Consider the following 24882-nt stretch of genomic DNA (forward strand, 5'->3'; position numbering starts at 1 on the left):
AAAACAGCACCAGGGTGGAAAATGAACTTTGCTATCAGGCTGATGTATTCTCTAAAACAAACAAGTATTGCCTCATTAATGGTTGTATCATCTGGTATCATATCGTACCATTTGGTATCATATTGTATCATCTGGTATCATATCATGACTTTTCATAAGATTTTTAAATGATTTCAAAGTAGCCTTTACAAACAGAAATATATATTACCATTTGACTTTGGTAGAACTTGGCAAGTGAAGAGCAACACGACTATTTGCACTCAACCTGGGCCATGTGCTGGCAAATTGAGTTCTTCAAAACCAATATCTGTACCATATAAGATATCAGTATGACACATCATGATGAGTCTCTCTGAGTGGTATATTTGCATTAGAACAGAGACGGAAGACATGGTGAAGGGCATCGGCTACAACCCATGCCCAACATCATAAATATAATGGTAAGTTAGACCGCACATTCAACTCCCTCCTCATCTTCACTCATCAGCCATTTTAACAAGCAGTCTATCAGTCCTCAAATGCAAACAGGGCATGTCAGAAGAATGTCATTTATTAATGGAATATTGTGAACTTTAACTCCTCACTCATACTTCTCAAGCCAAGAAAAGAAAACCAATGCTGTAAACTGTCTTAACAATACATGTTTTATTATATAGAGTATGCATAGCACATTTTCATGTTCATTACAACTGTTAATAAATGGCGCCATAGCCTTAGGAATATATTATTTCAAACAAATCAAGCAACAGTAGCTTTGTTTATTTGGACTTCAGTTATATACTATGTCTGTACTGGACCTTTTTGATTTTATTACTAGTACTTCTACAGCTTTGAGTAACCTTACATGACAGAATCCTTATTTGTGGTGTAGCAATTTATCAATATGTATAACACTGTCAATACACTGTTGATACACATTGCCAAAAAAAAAAGAAGAAAAGGAAGAAATCAGGTGACATCAGACTGGGTTGGGTAGTTCACTGCTTTCAGGAACTTTCTACTTGCCTTGCGATAGGCATGCAAAAGTGTGATGCGGTGTGTTTTCACTTAGCTAACAGAGTGTGATGCCATTACAGTATGTAAATCCTGCAGACAGTATACGGGGTCAGGTTTCATTAGTGTAGGTGTTTGGAGTGAACTGAACAAGATTTCCAGATCACACCTCTTAAAAATTAATGCAATACTGCAAAGAAATAATTATTCTGCTCAAATGAATATACTTAAGATATTTCAGAATTGTTTAACCAAATTTTTTGTTGCATGCAGTATTCAAGAACTTGCCATAACAGGTTCAGGGAAATCTAAGTCTGTGAGAAGGCCAAGGTTAATTCCTGCACATTCAAGCTGATGTGTTCGTTTGGTATAGTATCAAGGAAGATCAGCGATCTGCAGCTCTGACAGCCCTGGTGGACCTTTACTGTCCTGACTCATCATGAACTGATTGACTTACTGCTGACCTAATCACTGTCCAGACAATCCATGATCTGATCAGCCGTCTGCTGATCGTCAACTGTAGGGTCTTCAGAAGACTGTTCTGCAGACTTTATACTCTCCACGACGGGTTCATATGTTTTTGATAATCCTTGCTCATCGGACTGTTCCTGACTCACTGTCTTACCTGATGACTCACAGACTTGATCTAATTTTTTTTCTAAGCTGTCTTTATCAGAGCCATTCACTATTTCTTCAGCTGTAGCATCAGGTAACTCAACGTTTGAACTGTCTGAATTTATCTTATTGTCTTCCATTTCCTGAGAGCAAACAGGCTCTGCAGAAGGCACATCGGTAGGGGTTTGAGTGTCAGGTTCCGAGTACCGATTAACAGGCAGCGTTCCCTCTGTGTCAATACTTTCCCTACAAGATGAAGGACTGTTCATAATCACGTCCTTGGAACATGGCAGAGAAATACTGTCTTTCGTAATACTTTCACCCTGGTCAGGTTGTGTAGAAAGATCTTTGTCTGACCTATCCTCTCTGTTCGCCTGTTGTGATACTTCCATCTGTTCCTTTGCAGCAGGCGGGACAGAAAGGGAATCTGACCCTGCTGCCTCTTTGTTTGAATCTGAAAAGCAAATTTGTAGTAATGAATAATTATCACCATTGGAGTCTACAATCACTGCATTGTTCAGGGATTTATGGGATGCCAATTCCTGCGTCCTGTAAGAATACAAATCGACAACAGATGGAACAAAACTAATAAGTACATCCACATGTACGCAAAAAAAGTGCAAATACTTTTTGTAACAATAACTTACCACTGCGTCTGCTACCAGCTTAGTTACAGCATCTTAACTTAATTTTGATTGCACAGCAATTTAATTGCTGTAACAATGTGATGATCATGATACACTATACAATACAGTAGCTGAATTAAAACAATATCAAAACATAGTATTAATAATAAGTGTTTGGGACTGCCATTTCATAGACCCCTGAAAATTAAGAGTATGAGTCCCAGGGACCCTCAAATACCGGAGTCGAGGTAAATCCCTACATGTACTACTGATGTAGTTACTTATTCAAGTCAGCTAGCAAGCCTTTATAGATTTCATGACATCATAACAGTTTGATGAATGCCACTTACCTCTTATTGTGTTACTTGACTCTATACAGTTACAAAACCAACTGCATAATGGCAGGGGCAAGACTGATCATGCACAAACATTTCAACAAAACTACATCTGAGCTGCCACAAACGGCCCTGATGATGCTCAATCACCCAGCTCACACATTGTAACCATGAAGGCTCTTCTAATAAATTAGTGAGTTCATGCCCTACTCAAAAATATTCCAGCTATTTTGTAAATATTCGAGTTCAGACCATCCTGCATCAGTCTATGCGACTGAGATACGATGTGTCAACCAAGCGAGTGATCCCGACCACCCAATCCCAATAGTCGCCACTTATGACAAGCATGGGTTGCTGAAGACCAGTTCTAACCCAGATCTTCACAGGTCTCTTCTGGCAACCTCCCAGAGCTGGACATGCACTCCCTCCTCACAGGAATGTCAAGCTAACACCACTCACTCACCAGCTGTCTTCTGAGCTAGCCTGGCAGCTCTCTTCTCCATGGCCAGTCGTTTGTTCCTCTCCATTCTCTCCTTCTGTTCAGGTGTCATGCCCTGTGAGGGTAAAATCTGAGAGTGAACAATATTATATTCTGCCATGACAGTGCAGTAATTCTGCAATAATACACCTGAAGACAACAAGGTGAGAGGAGAGTTTGCTTTATGTCCTGTCAAGATTGTTTGTGTTGGCTGTTCTTTATCAGTTCCAGTAAGTGGTGTTCCGATTAATTAAAATAATCAAAGATTGGCCACAGTGACCAAACAACCATGCATTTGATCACATCTTCTTATGATCGGACACAAACATCACAACAAGTTAAATCATTTACATTGGACGTGAAGTTTGTAAATGCAATTAAGGCAGTTTCTAAACAAAACAAAAACAACAGTGAACTACCGTGGTCCAGAATTAAACAAAAAGACATAACCAGAAAAATCTCTATGTTCAGCATGCAGCAAGTTCTAAAATGCCAATCAAGCTTTTAAGTGAACTAAGTTATACATATCTGCAATAACAACCTGAATAGGAAAATCTGGAAATTCATGCAAACCAATTTTCTTCATGGATTGCTTGTTTGTAATAAACTAATCACAAATTGTGAAATTTCAACCAGTTCCCAAATCTAGTCTCAGTTGCATGGTGTCTCAGTTTGATGTAGGTACCCTACTTTGGACACAGTAGGTGGTGGTAAGTACGTACTGCAGTTTCCAGTATGACAAGAATTTGGTAACATGTTAATTTATTTTAATAGAAAAGACAGCATATACATGGATCATTTCACATAGAGTAGGAATATCATAATGGTCACTAAACAAGTGATAGAACCCCAATTTCAGCCCCTGAGAACAATTCTGACTACGGTATTATACCATGTATAAGCAGAATTTTGAGGACCAAAAAATGTCTGTAGAGGAGGATCGTCTTATATATGAGACATAATTTCACAAAAGTATTTTTTACCATGTGTAATCAGAATTTTGAGGACCAAAAAATGTTGTCTGTAGAGGAGGATCGTCTTATATATGAGACATAATTTCACAAAAGTATTTTTCTGGTCATCAGTGCCCTGTCTTTTCAAATAATATGTACCTGCAACATATGCTATAGACAATCAAGTGAATGATTCGGATACCCAACTTACATTAGGTGTGCTGCTGAGGGTGGTGCTGGGTGTGGTGACAGGTGGCCTGACTCCTGCTGCTGGGGTGGAGGGAGTGGCCAGAAGGGAAGTTAGTGGGGCCTGCTGGGATTGAGACTTCTTCTCTTGTTCTTCTCGCATTATCTCATCGAATGCCTCCTCTGCATCAAAATCTTGTAGGCCCTGCAAAACATGAGTGAAATTATAATGACTACCTTTATATTATTTGTTATGGTGAGCGAGCGAGAGAGCAGGAGACTCCAGAAAGGGGTTTCACACACTGTACCCACATGGGCATCAAACCTGTGTCTTTGGCATAATAGTGCATGCTTTAACCACTGAAGTACCCCACCACCCCTGGTGATCCATGACATTGACAATCCATAGTTGTCATCACAATCATATTATATAGGGTTAAGGGAATGCTTCAATGTCCACCATAGGTATCCATGTAATAAGACACTGGCCATGAAGAATACAGATGATTATTTGACAGTCCTACTAGGAAGGATTCTCATTTTAACTACGAAGATGTTTGCATTACAAGCAGAGACAGAGGCAGACCAATCCTGCATTTCATGAATGAGTTTCCCACCACAAACGTGAATAATAAAAGACGTCACCATGAACAAATCAGTTGAAGAGTGACATCATCAATATGTCATTTGCAATTAAATCATGGGCAACAAAGTACTTCCTTTCCAGTTAATCAGGCTGCACCATGTTATCAACAAGCCCATAGCTGTCAATGACAGCAGATAAATTCTTGGCACACCAATACACATAATACACACAGTTTTGTGCTGGAAATTTGGTTGACCTGCACTGAGTACAAGCTAACGATGAAAGTTACCAGTACTAGTATAGGAATAATGCCCTGCACTAGAGCAGCTTGGCCATAGCAAAATCAATCCTAGTTTGATTTTTTTATACCCATGAAATGTTTCCCTGAAATGAAGCCATGTATGACCTTGACCTTCGCCTTGTTAGAATGTTACCAACAGGGATGGCAACAGGAAAATATATTTTCAGCTGAAAACTTGATATTGTGTCATCAAATGGGTGTTAGATTTAGATAATTCACAGAATTTATCTGTCAATTTGAAATGTAATCAGGGAAATCTGCCGATCAGCAGAAAACTGCCATCCCTCTACCAACAAGAGTCGTTAGAAGATGACATATCCCCCCAGCCTCCACCTATTTGAAAGGACAAATCATCTGGCAGTTACTTGATGTTTTCTTAGAGTAAGTTTGAATCGTTTCCATGAAGTCATGAAAAATATAAATGCCACACATCTGTAAACAGCAAAAGGCACCACTTCATGATCTGTCTCATATATCTGCCAAGATCTGTTAAAAGATGTGAAATGGTTTTCGAGTTGTGCTCTGGAAACGAAGCCTATCCCTCCATTTTGATACTAAGTCAGAATTGTTTCAATGGAAACCAGGAAAACTAAATGCCAAAACATTGTAAATAGAAAAAGGCACCACTTCAGTCTGCTTCAAATATCTGCCAAGTTTTGCTGTAAGAAATTGAATAGTTTTAGAGTTGTGCTCCAGAAACGAAACAAATCCCTCCATTTTGAGACTAAGTCAGAATCGTTTCAGTGGAAACTGGGAAAATGATAAATCACAAAAACCTGCAAATAGCAAAAGGCACCACTTTCAGGGCTGCCACACATATCTAACAAGTTTTGCAGAAAATATTGAAGGGTTTTGAGTTCTGCTCCGGAAACAAAGCCCACCCCACCATTAGACTAACACGAAAATGTTCCATGGAAAAACAAAAAAAATAAATAAAAATGCCAAAACTCTGTAAATAGCAAAAGGCACAACTATAGGTTGCAATTATTATATCTATCAAGTTTTGTCTAAAAATATTGAACGGTTTCTGATTATGCCCCAGAAACAAAATGACAGACGAGGCATCGACCATATCACCCCACATTACATGCCCGGGGGATAAAAAAGACCAGTCTACTATTAATGCATGTTTTCCAGTACTCACTCTATGAACTGAGTACTCACTCTATGAACTGAGTCCTCTTCCTCCTGCTCATCCTTATCACCTTCGTTGTCATCCACAAAGTCCTCTTTCAGGATCGGGATATCCAGACGCATCTTCTTTATACACGTCTACACAATACAGGAATAGGTGAAACAAGTGAGTGAGTGAGTGAGTGAGTTTAGTTTTACGCCCCAGCAATATTCCAGCTATATGGTGGCGGTCTGTAAAAAAATCGAGTCTGGACCAGATCATCCAGTGATCAACAGCGCATCGATCTGTGCAATTGTGAACCGATGACATGTGTCAACCAAGTCAGTGAGCCTGACCACCTGATCCCCTTAGTCACCTCTTATGACAACCATAGTCGCCTTTTATGGCAAGCATGGGTTGCAGAAGGCCTATTCTACCCCGGATCTTAACAGATTAAGTGAAACAAGACTTCATAAAATCATGGTAAATACACTGACTGAGCATTCTGTCCTCCCTAATTCCTAACACTGAATTCCTAACCAATCCATCTGGAAAATCACTGAACTTTAAGTTACCACACACAGAAATGTTTTGCTGCTTTCCCATGAACCCAGACAAAAGGCATATTACATGAGGATAACATCACATGTCTGCTCTTCATAATCATGATAATTATCACCAAAAGCAGCATTCAAAATAACTGCCTGCCTGGCACGATTTATTTTTTATTTCCAGATTCCCAAATTCACTTGCCTGAACATTTTAGACAAGTATCTATGAAGATATTTTGTGGGCATGTAAGTTTTGGTCTGGGCTGACAAGTTTTACATCTAACCAGCTCTGTGGTCTGGCTGAAAGTGTTTGGGTGTTTCATACCCTAAATACTGTATAAGGAATTTGGTCTACTTTCATCATCACAAAAACTTATCTCTCCCAATTCATGTTTTCTTGACACCCTTCTGCTAGTTCATATGTTTAGAACAAACATTCTTATGACTAAGAGACAGTTTTTCAGTGCCAACATCTTTCTTTATACTTCATTCAAAATAAACATAACAAACTACAGTTAAAATGAGTTTAATCTGAGTTTGTCATACTGTATAATTATGACAGTACTAAGGTCACAGCCTGGTTCAGGGAGAAATGTTGTCACACTGTTGTTGCCTACCTGCACTTCCTTTTTGGTACCCAGCTTCTCGATGCGCTCCAACACCTCGTCAAAAGGCATCATGGGAAACAGACGATGAGCCCAGTGTTCCAGGTACTTCATCATCACTCGCAGGTCATCAGCCTAGATAGACACATTTCTCATCCAATCAGCATGATGCTGAACAACACATCAATCAATGAAAGAAAGACTTAATATTCAATATCAGACATAGCAAGAAGGCAGTCACCAAATATCACAGTGCTCTGTTCCTATTGGGTTCCTTTTTCCTTAATTCCACAACAACATTCATGTTCTGAAAACATACCACATTTGATTCCCTTATCAGACCCTCCTGGATTCCGCGGCAAATTTAAGCAAATTCTGCGCCCTATACAATATTTGATTCCCCTTTCTATGATGGTTATTGAGGAAATTAGTTCCCAATGGGGATACCGAGAACAAAGTAAAGAAATGCATGACAAGGGCCATAACTCTGCAAAGAAATGTAACACGATTTCCATTTTTAACTCAATCAAGACATTCATGTTCTGAAAACATATCAAATTTGGTTTAATTTATAACAGTTTGAGAAAATCTGTCCCCATTGGGGATACCATATACAAAGTCAAGAAATGCATGACAAGGCCATAATTGTAAGTTCAATGTAACACGCTTTCCGTTTTCAAACTCCATCAAGGCATCCAAGCCCTGAGAATACATACCAAATTTGTTTATCTATACAGTTTTGGAGAAAATCTGTTATCATCAATTCAGACAGATGGAAGGACAGAGCGCTCAAGCCAATATTCCCATCCAGAGAAAAAAAACTTTGAATTACCCACTGGACCACAGGACCAGTGAGTAGACAGTAATTAATGGTCCTGTCTGTACTTCAATGGTGCAAAATAACATTCATAGATTTACTATCTGCACAAAATTTACTTAAGTTACATCCTGGGTGCCATTCAAATAACAGTCTTAGCTAAAGGCATTAGCACACACCTAAAATCCCATTCTTAGCGCAATGCTGATCCGTATACCCTTCAACTAACCATTCTTTTCCGGAAGAAATCATAACATGCAACTTAGCTCATGATCAACTTAGGATTGCTAAAATCAACTGTAGAGAGACCATATTCCATGTGAATGAGAGGAGTGAGCATTTCACTGAGAGTGTCCCATACCCCCAACCCATAACCCCTCATGAAATGAAGTTGTTTCTGTGATGTAAAGAAACATTGCACTGAAACCTTAGAAATGTGACTGTCTCACCATTATCGTCATGGGAACACAGAGGAAATCAGTGTAAAAGATTTGCATAACAGTATTGCAATGACATGATTATGGAAAGCTTGTTCAACAAGTTTTAGGCAAATCCACTTGGTTCCAGAACTACTTTCATTGTCAGCTTGACTATGCAAAGGGAGATACAATGTGCCTCACATTTCTCTCTCTTGCATGAAAGAGTCGCAGTCTAATTGTGGATCGGATCGCAAGATAGTGACCAGCTACAATCAGCCTAAGATTGGTTCGTGAAACAGGTGAAACTTTTACAAGTTTTAGCAAAGACAATTGCAAAGTTGGCATAACTTGCTTAGATCGATAACTGATAAGATCAATTAGAGGAGCAGCACACTGATGAATTCTTGCAAGCGGAGACCACAGGACCAGAGTAAACTGACCAGCCATTTCTTGACAGGGGATAATAATTTGCCTCTGGTGTGACCAGATGGTGAAATATTGTGCAAAAGTAATTCTAAAACATTCAATCCAAGGTCAAGTGAGTGAGTGAGTGAGTGAGTTAAAATTTAATGTCACATCGGCAATATTTCAGCCATATCGTGACGGGAACAGAACATTAAAATGGAATATATGAGTATTATAACAATCAGTCGACGAAGGACAATAAAACAACTAGAACATCACAGAAATGAATGTAAAACTAGTAGCTATGCCTAAAACAATTTATCTATAGAGGACAATACAATATAAAACCGGGCTATAGATTGCCAACAACTGAAGGTAGATCACCATACTAGGGACCATGGGGACTTACAGTACTTTTGCTACCTGCATGGACCCTAGCTGGATTTACATCATCCCCTCAGCCGTCAGCAATTTCGGAAATCTAGCCATACAATAAAAATACACTTATACTACCATTAAAAACGTGGAAATTTAGAATTTACTTTGTATGTTTGTGGACTTACGTACCCTCTCAGGAGGACAATAATTTTACAATACTTCAACCCCCTTTGAGGGTACAGCCACCAACAATTCAAGTTACTAATTCAAACTACCAGTCATTAAAATACATCTATTTACAGAAACATATTATTCAAAATTCAACCAAAAAATCAATTTCTTTTAAAAAACCTATAATTAAATGAGAATTAACGCTGGTAAAAAGATCCTTAATTGTTTTAACTGTAAAATACTTATCCCTTGTGATGGAGAATTCAACACAGTCAAGCAGAATATGCTTGACCGTGACTCTCTCATCACAAGGGATACAAAATGGAGGATCTTCACCTTTTAACAGGTACGCATGAGTGTATCTAGTGTGGCCAACACGACATCGTCGCAAAATAACCTCTTCAAATCTGGACTGACAACCCAAGTGGGTATAACCAATGTAAGGTTTTGTCTCATGTAATATATTGATACCCACTTGGGTGTCCCACTTCTTTTGCATCAGATCACGGATATAAGATCTAATGGTGGCTTTGTAATCACTATAAGGAATAAGAAGTGGTGTCACAGATTTGTTGAGTGCTGCTTTAGCAGCAAGGTCAGCCAGTGTGTTACCAGAAATGCCTACATGGCTGGGTAACCAACAAAAGACGATGTCGTATTGGCCAGTAGCAAGATCATTATACAATTCAATAATTTCTATTAAAAGTGGATGTTTGCAAGAAATATTTTTAATAGCCTGAAGGCAAGAAAGAGAATCGAAATAGATTATATATTGTTTACGTTTCGGGTGTCTTTGAATATATTTGAGAGCTGTTAATATGGCGTTAGCTTCAGCTGTAAAAATAGAACTATTATCTGGTAATCTAGAAGATATTGTTCTGGATCCAATGACAGTGGCACAAGCCACTGCGCCACCGTCCTTGGACCCATCTGTAAATAAAGGTTTGTAATTGCTATATTTATGCTTTAATTGATGATATTCTTGTTTATATTGTAAGTCATTTGTTTCTGATTTTTTAAAAAATGTTAATGTTAGGTCAACTTGTGGCCTAACCAACTGCCAAGGAGGAGAAGAAAGAAGACGGGAAGGCGATATACTTTCCAGCTCAATACCGGCAGAAGAAATAAATGGTTTAATTCTGTGCCCAAGAGGTGGAACAAGAGAAGACTTTTTGTTATACAAATCCTCATAAAGGGGATTGAACACACAGTTATAGGCAGGGTTAGATTCATTAGAATATAATTTAGTAATGTATTGTAAAGACAATTTTATACGACGTTGAGTAAGAGATGGTTCATCGGCCTCAATGTAGAGACTATCAGTAGGTGAAGTTCTGAAAGACCCAAGGCAAAGTCTTAAGCCTTGATGGTGGACAGAATCAAGAAGTTTAAGGTTGCTGTTGCAGGCTCCACCATATACGATGGAACCATAATCGAGTTTCGAACGTATGAGTGATCGATACAGGTGTAAGAGGGTTGCTTGATCCCCTCCCCACTTTGAGTTGGAAACAACTTTCAACAAGTCAAGAGCCTTCAAGCATTTAGTTTTAAGGGACTTGATATGAGGCAGAAATGTTAAATGGGAGTCAAAGATTAGGCCCAAGAACTTGGCCTCCTTTACAACTTTGATGGGAGTGCCATCTAGAGATAGTTCAGGGTCCTTATGTGGTTTATATTTTCTGCAAAAATGTATACAGTTAGTTTTGGATTTAGAAAATTTAAAGCCGTTTTCAAGACACCATTTATTTATTTTGTTTAAACACAACTGCAGTTGTTGTTCAATAGTATGCATATTTTTCCCACGACAAGAAATATTAAAATCATCCACAAATAACGATCCATCAATTGAATCGTTTAAAACTTTTGATAAACTGTTTATCTTTATGCTAAAAAGTGTGACAGACAAAATACTGCCTTGTGGAACACCCTGATCCTGATTGTAATGATCAGACAGGGTAGAACCCACTCGAACTTGAAACTGTCTGTCCTTTAAAAAATTTGCTATAAATTGAGGTAAACGACCTCGCAAGCCGTAGTCATGTAGGTCTCTTAAAATACCATATTTCCAGGTTGTGTCATAAAAAAAAGATCAAAAAAGATAGACACAGCATGTTGTTTATTAATTAGTGCATTTTTAACAAATGATTCTAAACGCACTAAGTGATCGACAGTACTTCTGTTTTTACGGAAACCACACTGTATATCAGTTATAAGGTTATTTGTTTCCAAGTACCAAACTAGTCGATTGTTTATCATGCGTTCCATTGTCTTGCAAACACAGCTAGTTAATGAAATCGGACGATAATTGGATGGATCCGTATGATCACGTCCAGGTTTAGGTATGGGTACTACTATGGCGTCACGCCATGAGGGAGGAAAGTTACCCGATGTCCAAATATCATCAAAAATATTGAGAAGAGTTTCTAGGCAGGATTCTGGTAAGTGCTTCAGGAGTTGATAATGTATGTCATCAGCTCCAGTAGCAGTGTCATGAGCTTGATCAAGAGCAGTATGGAGTTCATGAATAGAAGACGTTTCATTATAATCTTCCCCATTATCAGAATTGAAATTAATAGTTTTCTTTTCTTGTTGTTTTTGATATTGCTGGAATTTTGGTACATAATTTGAAGAGGAAGAGTGTTTAGCAAGGGTTTCACCTAGTTTATTAGCAATATCTGATTTATCAGTAAGCAATTGATCTCCATGTTTGAGATGATGGACAATAGATTTAGTACCTTTACCTTTGATTTTCTGGACCATGTTCCATACCTTGGACATGGGTGTCCGAGAATTTATTTTGGACACATAATTTTGCCAAGATTGGCGTTTGTTTTGTTTAAAAGTACGGCGCGCTTTAGCATTTAAAATTTTAAATTTATTTAAATTATGTACCATAGGATGGCGACGGAAATAATGTTCTGCCTTTTTCCTTGCCTTCCTAGCTTGTTTGCACTCATCGTTGAACCATGGTTTTCTTATGTGTGGAACTACAGAGGAATTTGGTATACACTCATCAGCTATGGAATTCAGTTCATCAGTAAAACATTTAATAGCATCAGGAACGTCAATAAAAAGTTCGGGTTTAAGTTTTTCAGCACACAGTGTTTCATATAAAGTCCAGTTAGCCTTTGTAAAATTCCGCCTTGATGATGGAGGAACATCAGATGGAGTTACAGCTTTTAATATAGTAGGAAAATGGTCACTTCCACAGAGGTCATCGTGGACTGACCATTCAAATTCATTTAATAGTTCTGAATTTGTAAGTGACAAGTCGAGAGCAGAATAAGTCCCTGTACCAGGGTGTAAATATGTGTTGGAACCATCATTATAAATACATAAATCATTGTCAGAACAAAAGTCCTCCAACAATTTACCTCTAGTGTTTGTATTTACACTACCCCAGAGTGGGTTGTGGCCATTTAAATCTCCCATTATAATACAGGGCTTCGGGAGCTGATCATATAGAGCTTGAAGATCGGTTTTGGCAAAAGCCGAAGATGGTGGAATATAAAGAGAGCATAGCGTAAACGCTACATGTAAAATAATTCTCACTGCAACAGCCTGCATATTAGTATTAAGTGAAACAGGGCTTTGAATAATGTTTTGTTTGACTAGAATGGATGATCCGCCAGTGGCCCTATCACCCAGAGGTGAAAAACAATGATATGCATTAAAATGGCGAAGATCAAATGCATCTGTTTGTTTTAAATATGTCTCTTGGAGACATAACGCTGAAGGTGTGAAATCTTGGACTAATAGCTGTAATTCATGTAAATTAGTCCTCAAACCTCTGCAGTTCCATTGTACAATATTATTGGAATAAACTATCTTTTGGGGGGATTTTTTGGGGATCTACCCCGCACTCTTTTGGAGGGCGACAAGCTATGTGCCCTAGAATGGACGTTTTCAGAAACGTCCATATCTTCAAGAGACCCATATTTATTAAACAATTGAATTTTATTTTGTGACCCCTTAGGAGCTCTGCCACTTTGTTGTTTTGAAGCATCAAACTTAGGTTTGGGTTTAGTTTTAACAATTTGTTGTCTATCAGCTGTTGAATGAGACTCAGAGCGTGACTGTGAAGATGACTCATGATCAGAGGACTTTGATGTAGTAGGAAGTGATTCCTCAGTCTGGGATGATATAGCAGGGTATAAAACCTGTGGGGAGTCGGAACTGACCCAAGTCAAGGTAGTTTGGCATCCTGTGGATGATTTTGTTATTTTAGAGCTGGATTCAGATGATGATTTTGCTACTGTAGCATAACTTTCTAGAAGGTCAGATCTCTTCACCAGTTTCTTTGCCTCAGAAAAAGAGATATTTTGGGTGAACTTTATTTTGTTAATCGCCATTTGCTCTTTCCATATTGGACACTGTTTTGACGAAGATGAATGGTCGCCAGAGCAGTTAGTGCATTTTTTAAAGTCACTGTCACAATCTTCTGTTGTGTGTGTCTTCTCACCACAGTGAGCACACACAACAGACAATGTGCAGGTAGATACACTGTGTCCATATTTCTGACACCTGAGCGGGTTGGGGATGTAGGTTTCAACTTGGATATTGCAGTAACCCGCTTTTACTGATTTGGGAGCATTTGGCAATGAAAAAGAAAACAGATAGGTATTTGTTTGGATTGTTTCATTGTTTTTTCGGGTGGAAAAGCGCTTCACATACAGCACACCTTGATCCTTCATTTCGCATGCTATATCAAGCTCAGACATGTCAGCAAACAACCGATCACGATCTCTGACGATACCTTTACTTGTGTTCAAGGTCTTGTGAGCAGAGTCCGTGACCGGAATGCCCACAAAAGATTCAATGTTCATCAGATTGGTTGTCTGCTGTTTCTTGCCACACTCTATTAGCAATGCACCCGAACGCAAGCGTCTAATGTTCTTGACATCCCCAGCAATACCTTGAATGCCCTTAGATACTGCGAAAGGGTTCAACTTCAATGGTGTCTTGTCCGGAGTCTCAATAACGAGGAAACGTGGCCAATACTCAATCGATAGAGACGGTCTATGAGAAGTATCAACGGGATCAATTTCAAGTGGACCTTTGGTTTTTTTGGGGGGTATTTCATAAGCCATGATTGGTGTCATATGGTTCATCATCCGAGCTCCCCACCCACCACGGAGTATCACAAGGACAATGCTAAAGCAAGCGGGCCTCCAGCTTGCAGCACCAAGGATACCCGGATGATATACTCCAGCAGAAGAATTAAGAGATTAATAATTCTACCAGATTGGCCCATGAGCCACCGCCTTCTGGCATAGGACTCTAGGCAAATTACAGAACAACATACTTCAAATTCAAAATGTTTTAGATTATAAAGCCAAGTCCAAATTTACAACGATTCCAAATGATATATGCACAGGGCTTGGCATGACCAGCCGATTGGTCGAACCGGGCCTATTCGACCACCCGTCTAGGACCAAATATCCCCCCGGGTCCACTACGGGGATGTCGGCGAGCTCTTGGCGTTACCCAGCACCCACCACGAGGAGGTGGCTTGCCACGGGTGCCCAAGGTCAAGTATACCACTGGCATTCTTCCAAACATCTACTCATTGTGTGCGCATTTACCGTAATATAATTGTCACAGAAAGCTCACCTCATGGCCTCGACCTTTGAACTTGACATCCTTGAAAATCCGAGGTAGAAGTGGGATTCCTCTCTCTCCACTCAACCTGATGATAATAAACTAAGCATAAGAAAATGTTTTCCTAATGAACAGTTTCAATCATACGAAACAATTTGCCATCACTACATTGGTTATTATATGGCAAAATGAAGCTAGGATGAAACCATTCCAAAGCAAAAGAATTTCACATTAATTTCACCTTCATTTTATTCGAAAACCTTAACATTTCCTTACATGGAAGCAATGCACACAGTATCTGGTCGAAAGTGCTGCACAAAGAATCTTGCCTACACAATAATCTGAACTTTTTACTAAGTGAATGAGTGAGCTTACTTTTACACCACACTCAGCAATATTCCATCTATATGGCAGCGGACAGTAAATAATCGAGGTTTGGACCAGACAATCCAGTGATCAACAGCATGGATCTGAATCTTCATGGGTGCTATACTAAACCAGACTGCACCTGGTCCAGTAATATTTTGTGTTGCAATCAGCAATAATCCAGTAATATCTTACAAGTAAGCAATAAATGCTGAAGATCCTGACTATAACTGCTCTTTAATAGCAATCCAATGCTTGTTGTAAGAGGACCATTGAAGATCAAGATTAGAATTGATCTTCAGTAACTGGGAGCAGGACAATTCCCACCCAGACAAATGTCACCTAGGGCAATGCCCACATAGGACAATTCCCACCTGGGACAATTCCCACCCCAAAATAAAAGTAACATGAAGAGCATTTTCAAGACTTATTCTTTTTAACACATGTACCATATAACAATATTCCATATGAGACAAACAACTATAACCTTCTTCTTGACACGCTTTAGTATCAGTTTTACTGATCCTATTTAATACATAACAAATGATAGCACTTTTTATGTAAGGAGGAACTATTTTGTGACATACATAAGGTAACTCTAATTTTTAATGATATTGCCATTTGTGCATGATATTGTACAACAGTAGCACCCAAGCTCAAATAAACTGGTTTTATAAACATTTGATCTTAATATTTCAAGTTTATATTTTATCAAAGTGAATATTGCACAAAGTAAAAGCTTCATCAAAGTCAGGTGGTTTTAATGTCACAATTTTATCAAAGTTAATATTGCACGCACAAAAAATAAAGTAAAATTTCTTTTCAATTTCAATAGCACAAAGCAAACACTTCATCAAAGTCAATTTGTTTTAATGTCATAATTTTATCAAAGTTAATGTTACACAAAAAATTCAAAGTAAAATTTCGTTATTTCAGTATGGTGGGGGTTATAGTGAAAATAACTGGGTGGGAATTGTCCTAGGTTGGAATTGCCCTAGTTGGGGATTGTCCAGGTGGGGATTGCCCTAGGTGGTGATTGTCTGGGTGGGGATTGTCCGGGTGGGGATTGTCCTAGACCCGGGTTACTGAGGCGACTAACGGGATCAGGTGATAAATGTCATCGCATCCCAAATGCTTAGATGGTACTTACAATGTTGATCACTAGAATATCTGGTCCAAACATGATTTTTCAAAAAACGCTGCCATAAAGCTAGAATATTGGAGAGTGTAGCATTAAAGAACAACATTTCAAGTAAACTTGGCGTACAAATTTGGAAGATACACTTAATGTTCCTCCAAACAGGAAATGAGCAACCTGGAAAAAATCCCTGTAGATTAGTGTTGGGAATCACAAAACCACCATCGATTATCAGAGGACTTGTGGTGAATGATTATCAATTATAATCTAAATATATACATTTTAAGCACTCACCAGTTTTAAATGTTTTTCCCTATTTTTTTCTAACTTACATTTTTTTCTAAACATATACTGTCATGCAATGAAATGCATGCATGCAAGAGACACTGGAATTGTAATTAAACAGTAAATGTGCTCCACATTTTACAATGCACCTAGATTAATGCTGTTGGGCACATGACAGTCGTGAATATATATTCATAAAAATCAATGGTTAGTTTACTTCAGTCAACTTAAATTAAACATTTCCGAATATTTGAAAGTGTGTTTTTTTAACTATCAATAATTATACATATTTCTTCTTTCAATCACGTTTTTCAATTATTTACGATCATCAATACCCCTCTAGTTTGCACAAAACAATACACAAACCTTGAAGCATCTAGTTTAGGCTGTGGTCGTCTCACCACCTTCTTCCCTGCACCTTTCATTCCCTTCAGCTTGGCCAACACATCAGCATTTTCTGTTGAAACAATCATCATGGAAACATGTCACACAAATACACTGGCACACATTCAGGGCTACCAAAATTTGGTTCGATTCACTGAAAATCGAATCTGACGCCTTGCCTTCTGTTTTTTGATAACCATCATCACTATTTCAATTTGATATCTGAATATATATTTAAATTATTTCTACTCAGCGAGAACATTATTTTGACTCCAACTGGAGTAATTTCGCTTGCTGAAATAAGGTGAGACATGACTGATTGAAGATGGGCTAATTATCCATCGAGAATTGTTCTTAAAGTACTGTCGGATATAGAGAAAACTGTTTTTAGGCTGTTACTTCATATCCCTCAAATTTACACAGCTGCACTTTTTAAATGGCATCGTGTAATCATAGCTTTCGGCCGTGAGGGCATGCCAATTAACACAAAGGAGAACACAAAGCCCTCGGTCTAAACCACCAGTTGTCCAACTTTCATTTTTGTGGAAGTCGCATTGGCTGTGCAGGTTAGGGAGCTGATCTTGTGTGCTGCCGATCAGGTGCCTGACTCTAAGGGCGTGGGTTTGAATCATGGATGTGACTCAACTCAAACAAGTACTAGGATTTGTACTTTACTAAGAAAGTGTAATCCAAAATATAACATGTGTTACAACTGACCACTTTCTTAATGGCATTGCTTAATCATAGTTGGAAGAGGCACAACTAATCAAATTGCATTTTGGGGTTACACGGTAAATGTTCACCTAAAACCGTGAACAAACTTCATCTGCCTCAAGGAAACCGTGTCTTGATATTTCCCAGGAGGAATCATTATCTGAGTCATGAAACTGAAATTTTCCCTCATTCAAAAGAGAAACGATTGCTGGTGTACAATTCATATGATACAATGAACATGATGAATAAGTTTTGAAGCATCCTACTGATACAATAAAAGACTTAATATCATTTACGACTTGCCTGAAATCGATAGTTGAAAATTCAAGGCAAACAGCTTCCAAATAAATAACACTTGGCACTTATAGAATGTAAACAATTGCTCCATACAGTACAAACAGTAGCACTTGGTGTCGGTGTTTGCCAAACTGGCTTCAGACACAAGTTCTGTTAAAGGATATTCATAAAGAGCGTTTCAAAGGACATGACTCTACAGGGTTTCCCTTAAAATAAAGTTTGGTTGGTAGAGGGCACAAGTGTCGACTGAATGCATAAATTTGAATTTTCATATTGTAACCTTAACATGTAACTCTTTTTTCGGAATAATCTAAATGGAAGTTCCCTGGGGACTGATAGTTAGTATTAACAAGAGAAATGCAATATTGATTTTTGAGGAATGTGGTACGACATTGTGCCTTTAATGTATACACCACCAATCATTCAGTGGTGTATCTGGAGCAACACTAATATTACTGACAATTTTTGACAGATATATATATATCATTGTCCAGAGCTCCTGATAGGATGTATTCACAATGAATCAAGAGATCCAAATAACTGCAAAATGTGAACACACATACATGATCATTCAAAAACAAAAAAACCCACACAAATAAATAGTATAACAACTCTATATAAAATTATTCAACATTTTGGTATGAGAAACATTTATCCTACCAATCTAATCATCGATTATTTTATAATTAATCACTGACTGAATGCTGACATCACCTTTGTATGTGACCACCACTGCATTGAATAAAGACACCCATGAAGGTCCGGGTTACAATATTGGCATCAGTAACCTATGCTTGTCGTAAGAGGTGACTAGGTAGGGTAGTCTGACTCGCTGACGTGGTTGACACATGTCATCGGTTCTCGATCGTGCTGATCAATGCTTATGCTGTTTATCACTGGATTATAAAACTTTATACACATGTTAGATAATAGTTTTGCCATGTGCACCTTCATTTGCATATATGAAATGAAGAAATTAATTTAGAATCAATCAAAACTATGTTTGTACTTATGACATGAACAAAACAACCCCTGATACAGAAAATAAATCACATGTTAACATCAAGGAAATAACTAATCTAGATACAGAGAATAAACCACACATTGGTATATATGACAAAAACGAAGACCTTGAAACGTGAAAAGTTAACATCACCCTTTGAATAATCACATTTTGCAAATAAATAGCACATGGCATATCTGTGGGTCATGGTTAAGTTGTGTATTAAGTTTGGTGAACCTAGCACATGTATATGGTTTCAGTGATATGCTGTGGCCAAGTGACCATCAAACATATTTTGCGTCAAGTCAGGTTTCCATGGAAACAACAACAACAACAAAAATCCACAAATTAAAAAAAAAAGACACTTCAAAATAGCAAAAGGCACATCCATCGTTAATGATTAACATGTGTGTGAAGTTTAGTGAACCTAGAATGTAAACTTTAAGAGATATGCTATGGAAAAAAACAACAAACACATTTGGCACCAAGTTGTGTTTCCATGGAAGCAGTTAAAAACAAACTTTTGAAAAACATCAAAATAGCAAAAGGCACATCTATGGGTAATGATTAACATGTGTGTGACGTTAGGTGAACCTAGCATGTAAACTTTATGACATACACTCCGAACAGAAGGACTAGAGGACCAACAGACAGAATGACTGAATGTTATATACCTGTTTCTTCATAGCAGGGGTATAACTACAGCTATATGGAAGGTGCCTGTAATTAATTGAGCCTAGACTGAGTCAAGACAACCCTGTACATCAACAGCATGAGCATTGATCCACTCAATTGGGATGCAATGACATGTATAAACCAAGTCAGTGAGCATGACCATCCGATCCTGTTAGTCACCTGTCACGACAAGCACAAGTTGCTGAAAACCAGTTGTAACCCAGATCTTCATGGGTATGCACAGATGTACGACTGAAACCGATCATTTGAGTAAAATAACAATTCATCCCTATCTGGGGAAATTAGTCCACACATATCTACATCTACATGATCTACGGGTTGAACGTCACCTGGATCCTGACTGAGCGGTATGTCCTCGTTTCCTTCACCGAGGGGCTCCAACTCGGCCGGGAGGTCAGGCAGCGCCGAGGGGAAGTCATCTCCATGATCATCCCCATCCTCAAAGATCCCATCCATATCTAGGTGCACAGACTCCATCTTCAAATCGTCTCTCTGCTGCTGTGAAAAAAAAAATGAAAAAATAGTCTGGCAAAAGTTTTGGGAAAATTAGTAGAAGCCATGTTTGAATTTATGGCTCACTCAAATGAGTCATTTCTATAAAAACAGTTTTAGAAGAACTGCTTTAGTACGGTCACAACTTTTCTGAAATGCCCAAGTCATCACGCCCTCACCATGGGAGACAACTCTTCAGCACACAAAACAAACTTTCCTGAACATGATCAAAGGGGCCATCCTTTCAACATGTCCAATCACTGACCGGAACTATTGAAGTAGAAAATATCTAAGGATGCTTTTATACATTGATACGTCAATACTTTTTCTAAGACAATATTATTATCGATACATTCAAAACAGCATCAATATATTTGGTTTTGTAAGCATCGGTTTAAATATGTTTATATACTGAAAACAGCATTCAGTACTAGATATGTTCAGTTAATGAGTGACTGAGTGTACACAAAGAGACTCCTAATGTCTGTGTTATGTGACTTCAGAGAGAAAATTTTTGCAAATGATAGTTTATCCAGAAACCTAAGAAAATTCTTTTAAATCATCTTATTTTCTACAGATGTGAACTTATTGATCTATGTTGAATATACCTTGAAGAGTTCAAAACTATTTACTTTGACAGCCTCCATCAGAATAACCATATCGTGAGTAAGTTTAGTTTTATGCCACTTTCATCAATACTTCTGTTATATGGTCTGTAAGTAAATGAGCCTGGACAACACAATCCTGTGATCAACAGTGATCACAGACCTTACTGGGATACAATGACGTTACTGGGATACAATAACGAGTGTCAACAAAGTCAGCAAGTCTAACTACCCTATCCCGTTAGTTGCCTCATATGCCATGCATGATTGCAACTTATGGTTTTGGTTTAGGGTTGGCTTTCTACTAGTTCAGGCAGCTGAACTCTTTCCAACAAAACAAAAAAGACCCAAAACATCTATTCTTCGGCATGGAATGATCATAAGGGTGGAAATCTTTCCGTGCGGTGTTGAACTGTTGTCAATGAATGAGATGGTATAACAGAGGCTGTATAATAGATCTAATAATCTTATGATATGGTGGTTATAAACAAAACAGCTGACGAGCGTGATCGGTAGAAGTGGGAAAGCTGTGAATGTAGAAAGCACTTCAACTGAAATTCAATATAGCTATTAGCTGAATACATCTTCCAAATGTACCTCAGATATATATGCAACACAGCTTCTTCGGTGAAAAACACCAAGCTATCTTTGATGTCGAAGGGCACCTGTTTCGCGGCAAATCCTTTAAACGTCGGAAGTGAAATTACGCATGCGCTGAATATCATCGTCTGCATTACTTCCGCTCGAAATCGAGACTTACTAAATCTCCCATACAAAGGACAGTCAAAATGTTAGCATCGTTCAGAAGTCCTTTCTATCATAGATTTTATCATAGTTAGCGCCTCACTGATCCGTCGAATTATTTGAAAACAACTGAGTCTTAAATTGCAACTTTTCATCAGCCAGTTTATGGGCGTTTTAGATCATAAATATTCTTATCGCAACAACTACATAGAACAATTCGAAACTAGAAAAAAGTAATAACCCGCTCCTCGGTTATCGGTGATGACGGCCAGGGCGAACTATTTTATGTTTCAGATTGTTTCAAAAACTGCTTCTCACAGAATATTACATTCGTGCCGAAAATAATTTGAGTGAGTTTAAAACTACTTTTAAAATTATAAGGATACAGAAAATCTCACCCCGGGTGTCTTTTGGTATCACATAATGGATATATCACCACGAGTTGAAAAAGTTACTTTTATGAAACAGTGTTTATATATTTGTTATCAGAAGATAAGAGCGTGAGGTTCGATGTATCATCAATAAAAAATTACCCTTCATCAGTTTTCACCGAAAAGCTTAGGCCTACATCTCTGAACACGTCATAAAGTTCATGACGTCATGCCATTGTCATGGCATTGCACAAAATCTACTGTCGAAATGACATCTCCCAGGAGTTATCGTTTGATATCACACATGAGATATCTCCTGTGAAACAGAGTTTGGGTGATAAATTCATATATTTCAAGGCGTTTCAATCACATAATTATAAGAGATGCAAGTATTAATATTTTTAAGTCTACCCAAGCATAGAAATGTTGGGGACACAGTCAGGTTTTAACCCAATAATCAGAACAAAGGTCTGGCATGTGTCGGGGACCTGTGCCAACGGGAACGTTTCAGTTTCATAAAATATACAGTGTGCATTGTATTACATGGTGTTATGAAATGTATGTTAATTTTTACAGTACATGTATTGTGAATGCCAAAAGTTGTTAAGCAGTGTTTGCGTTCGCATCAACCGTACATGATATCCACACCCGTGAAGATCCGGGTTAGAATCGGACTTCATTAACCCATGCTTGTCGTAAGAGGTGACACATATCATTACACCCCGATAGACAAATGCTCATGCTGTTGATCACTGGATTGCCTGTCCAGACTCAAATGTTTACAGACCGGAGTATTGCTGAGAGCGGGTCACTGGTAGGGAACTTGGTTACAGTGAGGGTGGAGTATTTGTGATTTTTGCGACCGAAACTTTGTGATGTGTCAGAGACTTTGATAACTAATCGCTTTATTGTGACAAATGATCAAATGCAAAAATGTAAAAGCAACACAAAGAGTTCCAGTGAATGTTTATCCTCTTTCATTATAAATCATGTGCTGTTTTATCAGCGAAAATAACGTAATTTCCACGAATTTGTCAAATGTCACAGACACACATTCACTGTGACAGGAGAAACCTCCGTGGGAAGAGAATGACAGACACAGTGCGATTACGAAATTGATGTAACAGAAAATTCTTTCTTTGTCACAGCTAATTCCCAATCATAACATATAACGGACGGGGTATGATTCGTCCAATCCGGTCAGTGAATCGGATTTGGACCTAATGTTAATAATTTTTTGTTGAACTCTCTTGTAAGACGTATAGGTTTTCTATGTATCCAGGACAAGAATTACCTTACCCTTCCCTTGCTGATACAAAAATCGCAAAGACTCTGTGACATATCGCAAAGTTTCTGCCGCAAAAGTAACAAAGACTCCACCCTCACTGTAACCAAGTTCTCTACCAGTTTCGGTAAACAACAAACCAAAATGAGATCCAACTGAGATGTTATCGGTTTGTGTTATTTCACGTGTTATTTTCACGTTATTTGCAGACAGATTCAAAACAGACAAACATACATGTTTACGTGTGATGGTAATTAATTTGTAGTGAGATTCACATTTATACGGATGGCATGAAATTACATCATAGTCGTTAATGAGATTGTTTGTTTGAGCAAGTTGTCTCTAGGCGACGGATCTGTGTTAATGTTTTGTGTATTTATGCAACATGTAATGAGCACGTGCGGACTGTGATTTGGAATCGATACGAGGAAGATGATGACCAATCTCAGTAAATGATCCGTAAATTCGAGCTGTTTGAGTCGTTTAATGCGACTTAATCAAATGTCCAGTAGCTGCTGAGGGGTACTCCATGGAGACTGTGATTCCAGACCTCCCGAGATTGGGAGGTCCAAAACGTCAAAATTTTGCAATCGAAAACAACTCACATAGTTTTAACTTCATTATTAACCACCATCACACATTTGTAAATATGTACCCTTAAACCTACAATGGTCTTGCACAGAAATTACATGTACTTTCTCCCTTAACGCACATGACATTTTCTACAGGATATTGCTTATCGAAGTATATTTATAAATGTTATTAATTTGCAACGATTCTAATTTTCTGTAAAATGTGGAACTGTATCAGAAACGAACAAATACTAAAAAGCACAAATGTATTGTGCCTAATGGTTAAAGCGTCCGCTGGTCACGCTGAAGGGCCGGGTTCATTTCCCCATATGGATACAATGTGTGAAGCACATTTCTGGCGCCTCCAACGTGATATTGGTGGTATATTGCTAAAAGTGACGTAAAACCACCATAACCACCACCACCACCATCATCATCATCATCATCATCATCATCATCACCACCACCACCACTACCTCCACGGTACTTGAGTGAATGGTTGAAGCTAATTTCAACATGTATTTTTCATAGCGAACGTTACAACCGATTGTCTATGCGTTATATTCTGATATACCAATAAGCCCTATTTCCACCCTCCGTACACCCAGTGAAACTCGGTTATACCAACGTGGTATTACGGAATTGTCGTTATTACGAACTGAATTTGTCAGGTCACAGGTACTTGCTGTATGTCTCAGCAGGATGTGCATAACGAACTACGGCCATATCGAACAGAATTTAGTGGTCCTGTTGAATTCGCCACAACTGTATACGTAGTTTACTGCACATGCATTTT

The 24882-nt window shown here is 38.3% G+C and overlaps 1 protein-coding gene across 3 annotated transcripts; it reads right to left on the bottom strand.

Moving 5' to 3' along the window:
• Positions 1–623: 623 nt before the first annotated feature.
• On the bottom strand, positions 624–21834 carry LOC137277054 (TIMELESS-interacting protein-like). 3 transcript variants are annotated; one of them, XM_067808714.1, is made up of 9 exons: positions 21712–21834; positions 20347–20512; positions 17290–17380; positions 15147–15222; positions 7356–7478; positions 6238–6345; positions 4212–4391; positions 3033–3123; positions 624–2062 (listed from the first exon to the last, which is right to left on the bottom strand). In XM_067808714.1, the coding sequence occupies exons 2-9, from the start codon at positions 20492–20494 to the stop codon at positions 1458–1460; spliced, it is 1422 nt and encodes a 473-aa protein (XP_067664815.1). In that variant the 5' UTR covers positions 20495–20512; positions 21712–21834; the 3' UTR covers positions 624–1457. The 3 variants fall into 3 exon arrangements, with proteins under 3 accessions (XP_067664815.1, XP_067664816.1, XP_067664817.1); XM_067808715.1 differs by having other exon boundaries at positions 20347–20515; positions 21712–21827; XM_067808716.1 differs by having other exon boundaries at positions 627–2062; positions 20347–20515; positions 21780–21803.
• Between the last annotated feature and the right edge of the window lie 3048 nt (positions 21835–24882).

Source organism: Haliotis asinina, chromosome 3 (genome assembly GCF_037392515.1).
Source record: "Haliotis asinina isolate JCU_RB_2024 chromosome 3, JCU_Hal_asi_v2, whole genome shotgun sequence".
Classification (NCBI taxonomy): Eukaryota; Metazoa; Mollusca; class Gastropoda; order Lepetellida; family Haliotidae; genus Haliotis; species Haliotis asinina.

Bases quoted from the DNA above. Each gene is read 5' to 3' on its own strand.
- LOC137277054 (XM_067808714.1), bottom strand. From the start codon at position 20,494: ATGGAGTCTGTGCACCTAGATATGGATGGGATCTTTGAGGATGGGGAT. The intron at 6,346-7,355 runs GTAGGCAACAAC...TGTATTGTGTAG, and splicing joins GTACCAAAAAGGAAGTGCAG to ACGTGTATAAAGAAGATGCG. The intron at 2,063-3,032 runs GTGAGTGAGTGG...TTTGCTTTTCAG, and splicing joins GCTAGCTCAGAAGACAGCTG to ATTCAAACAAAGAGGCAGCA.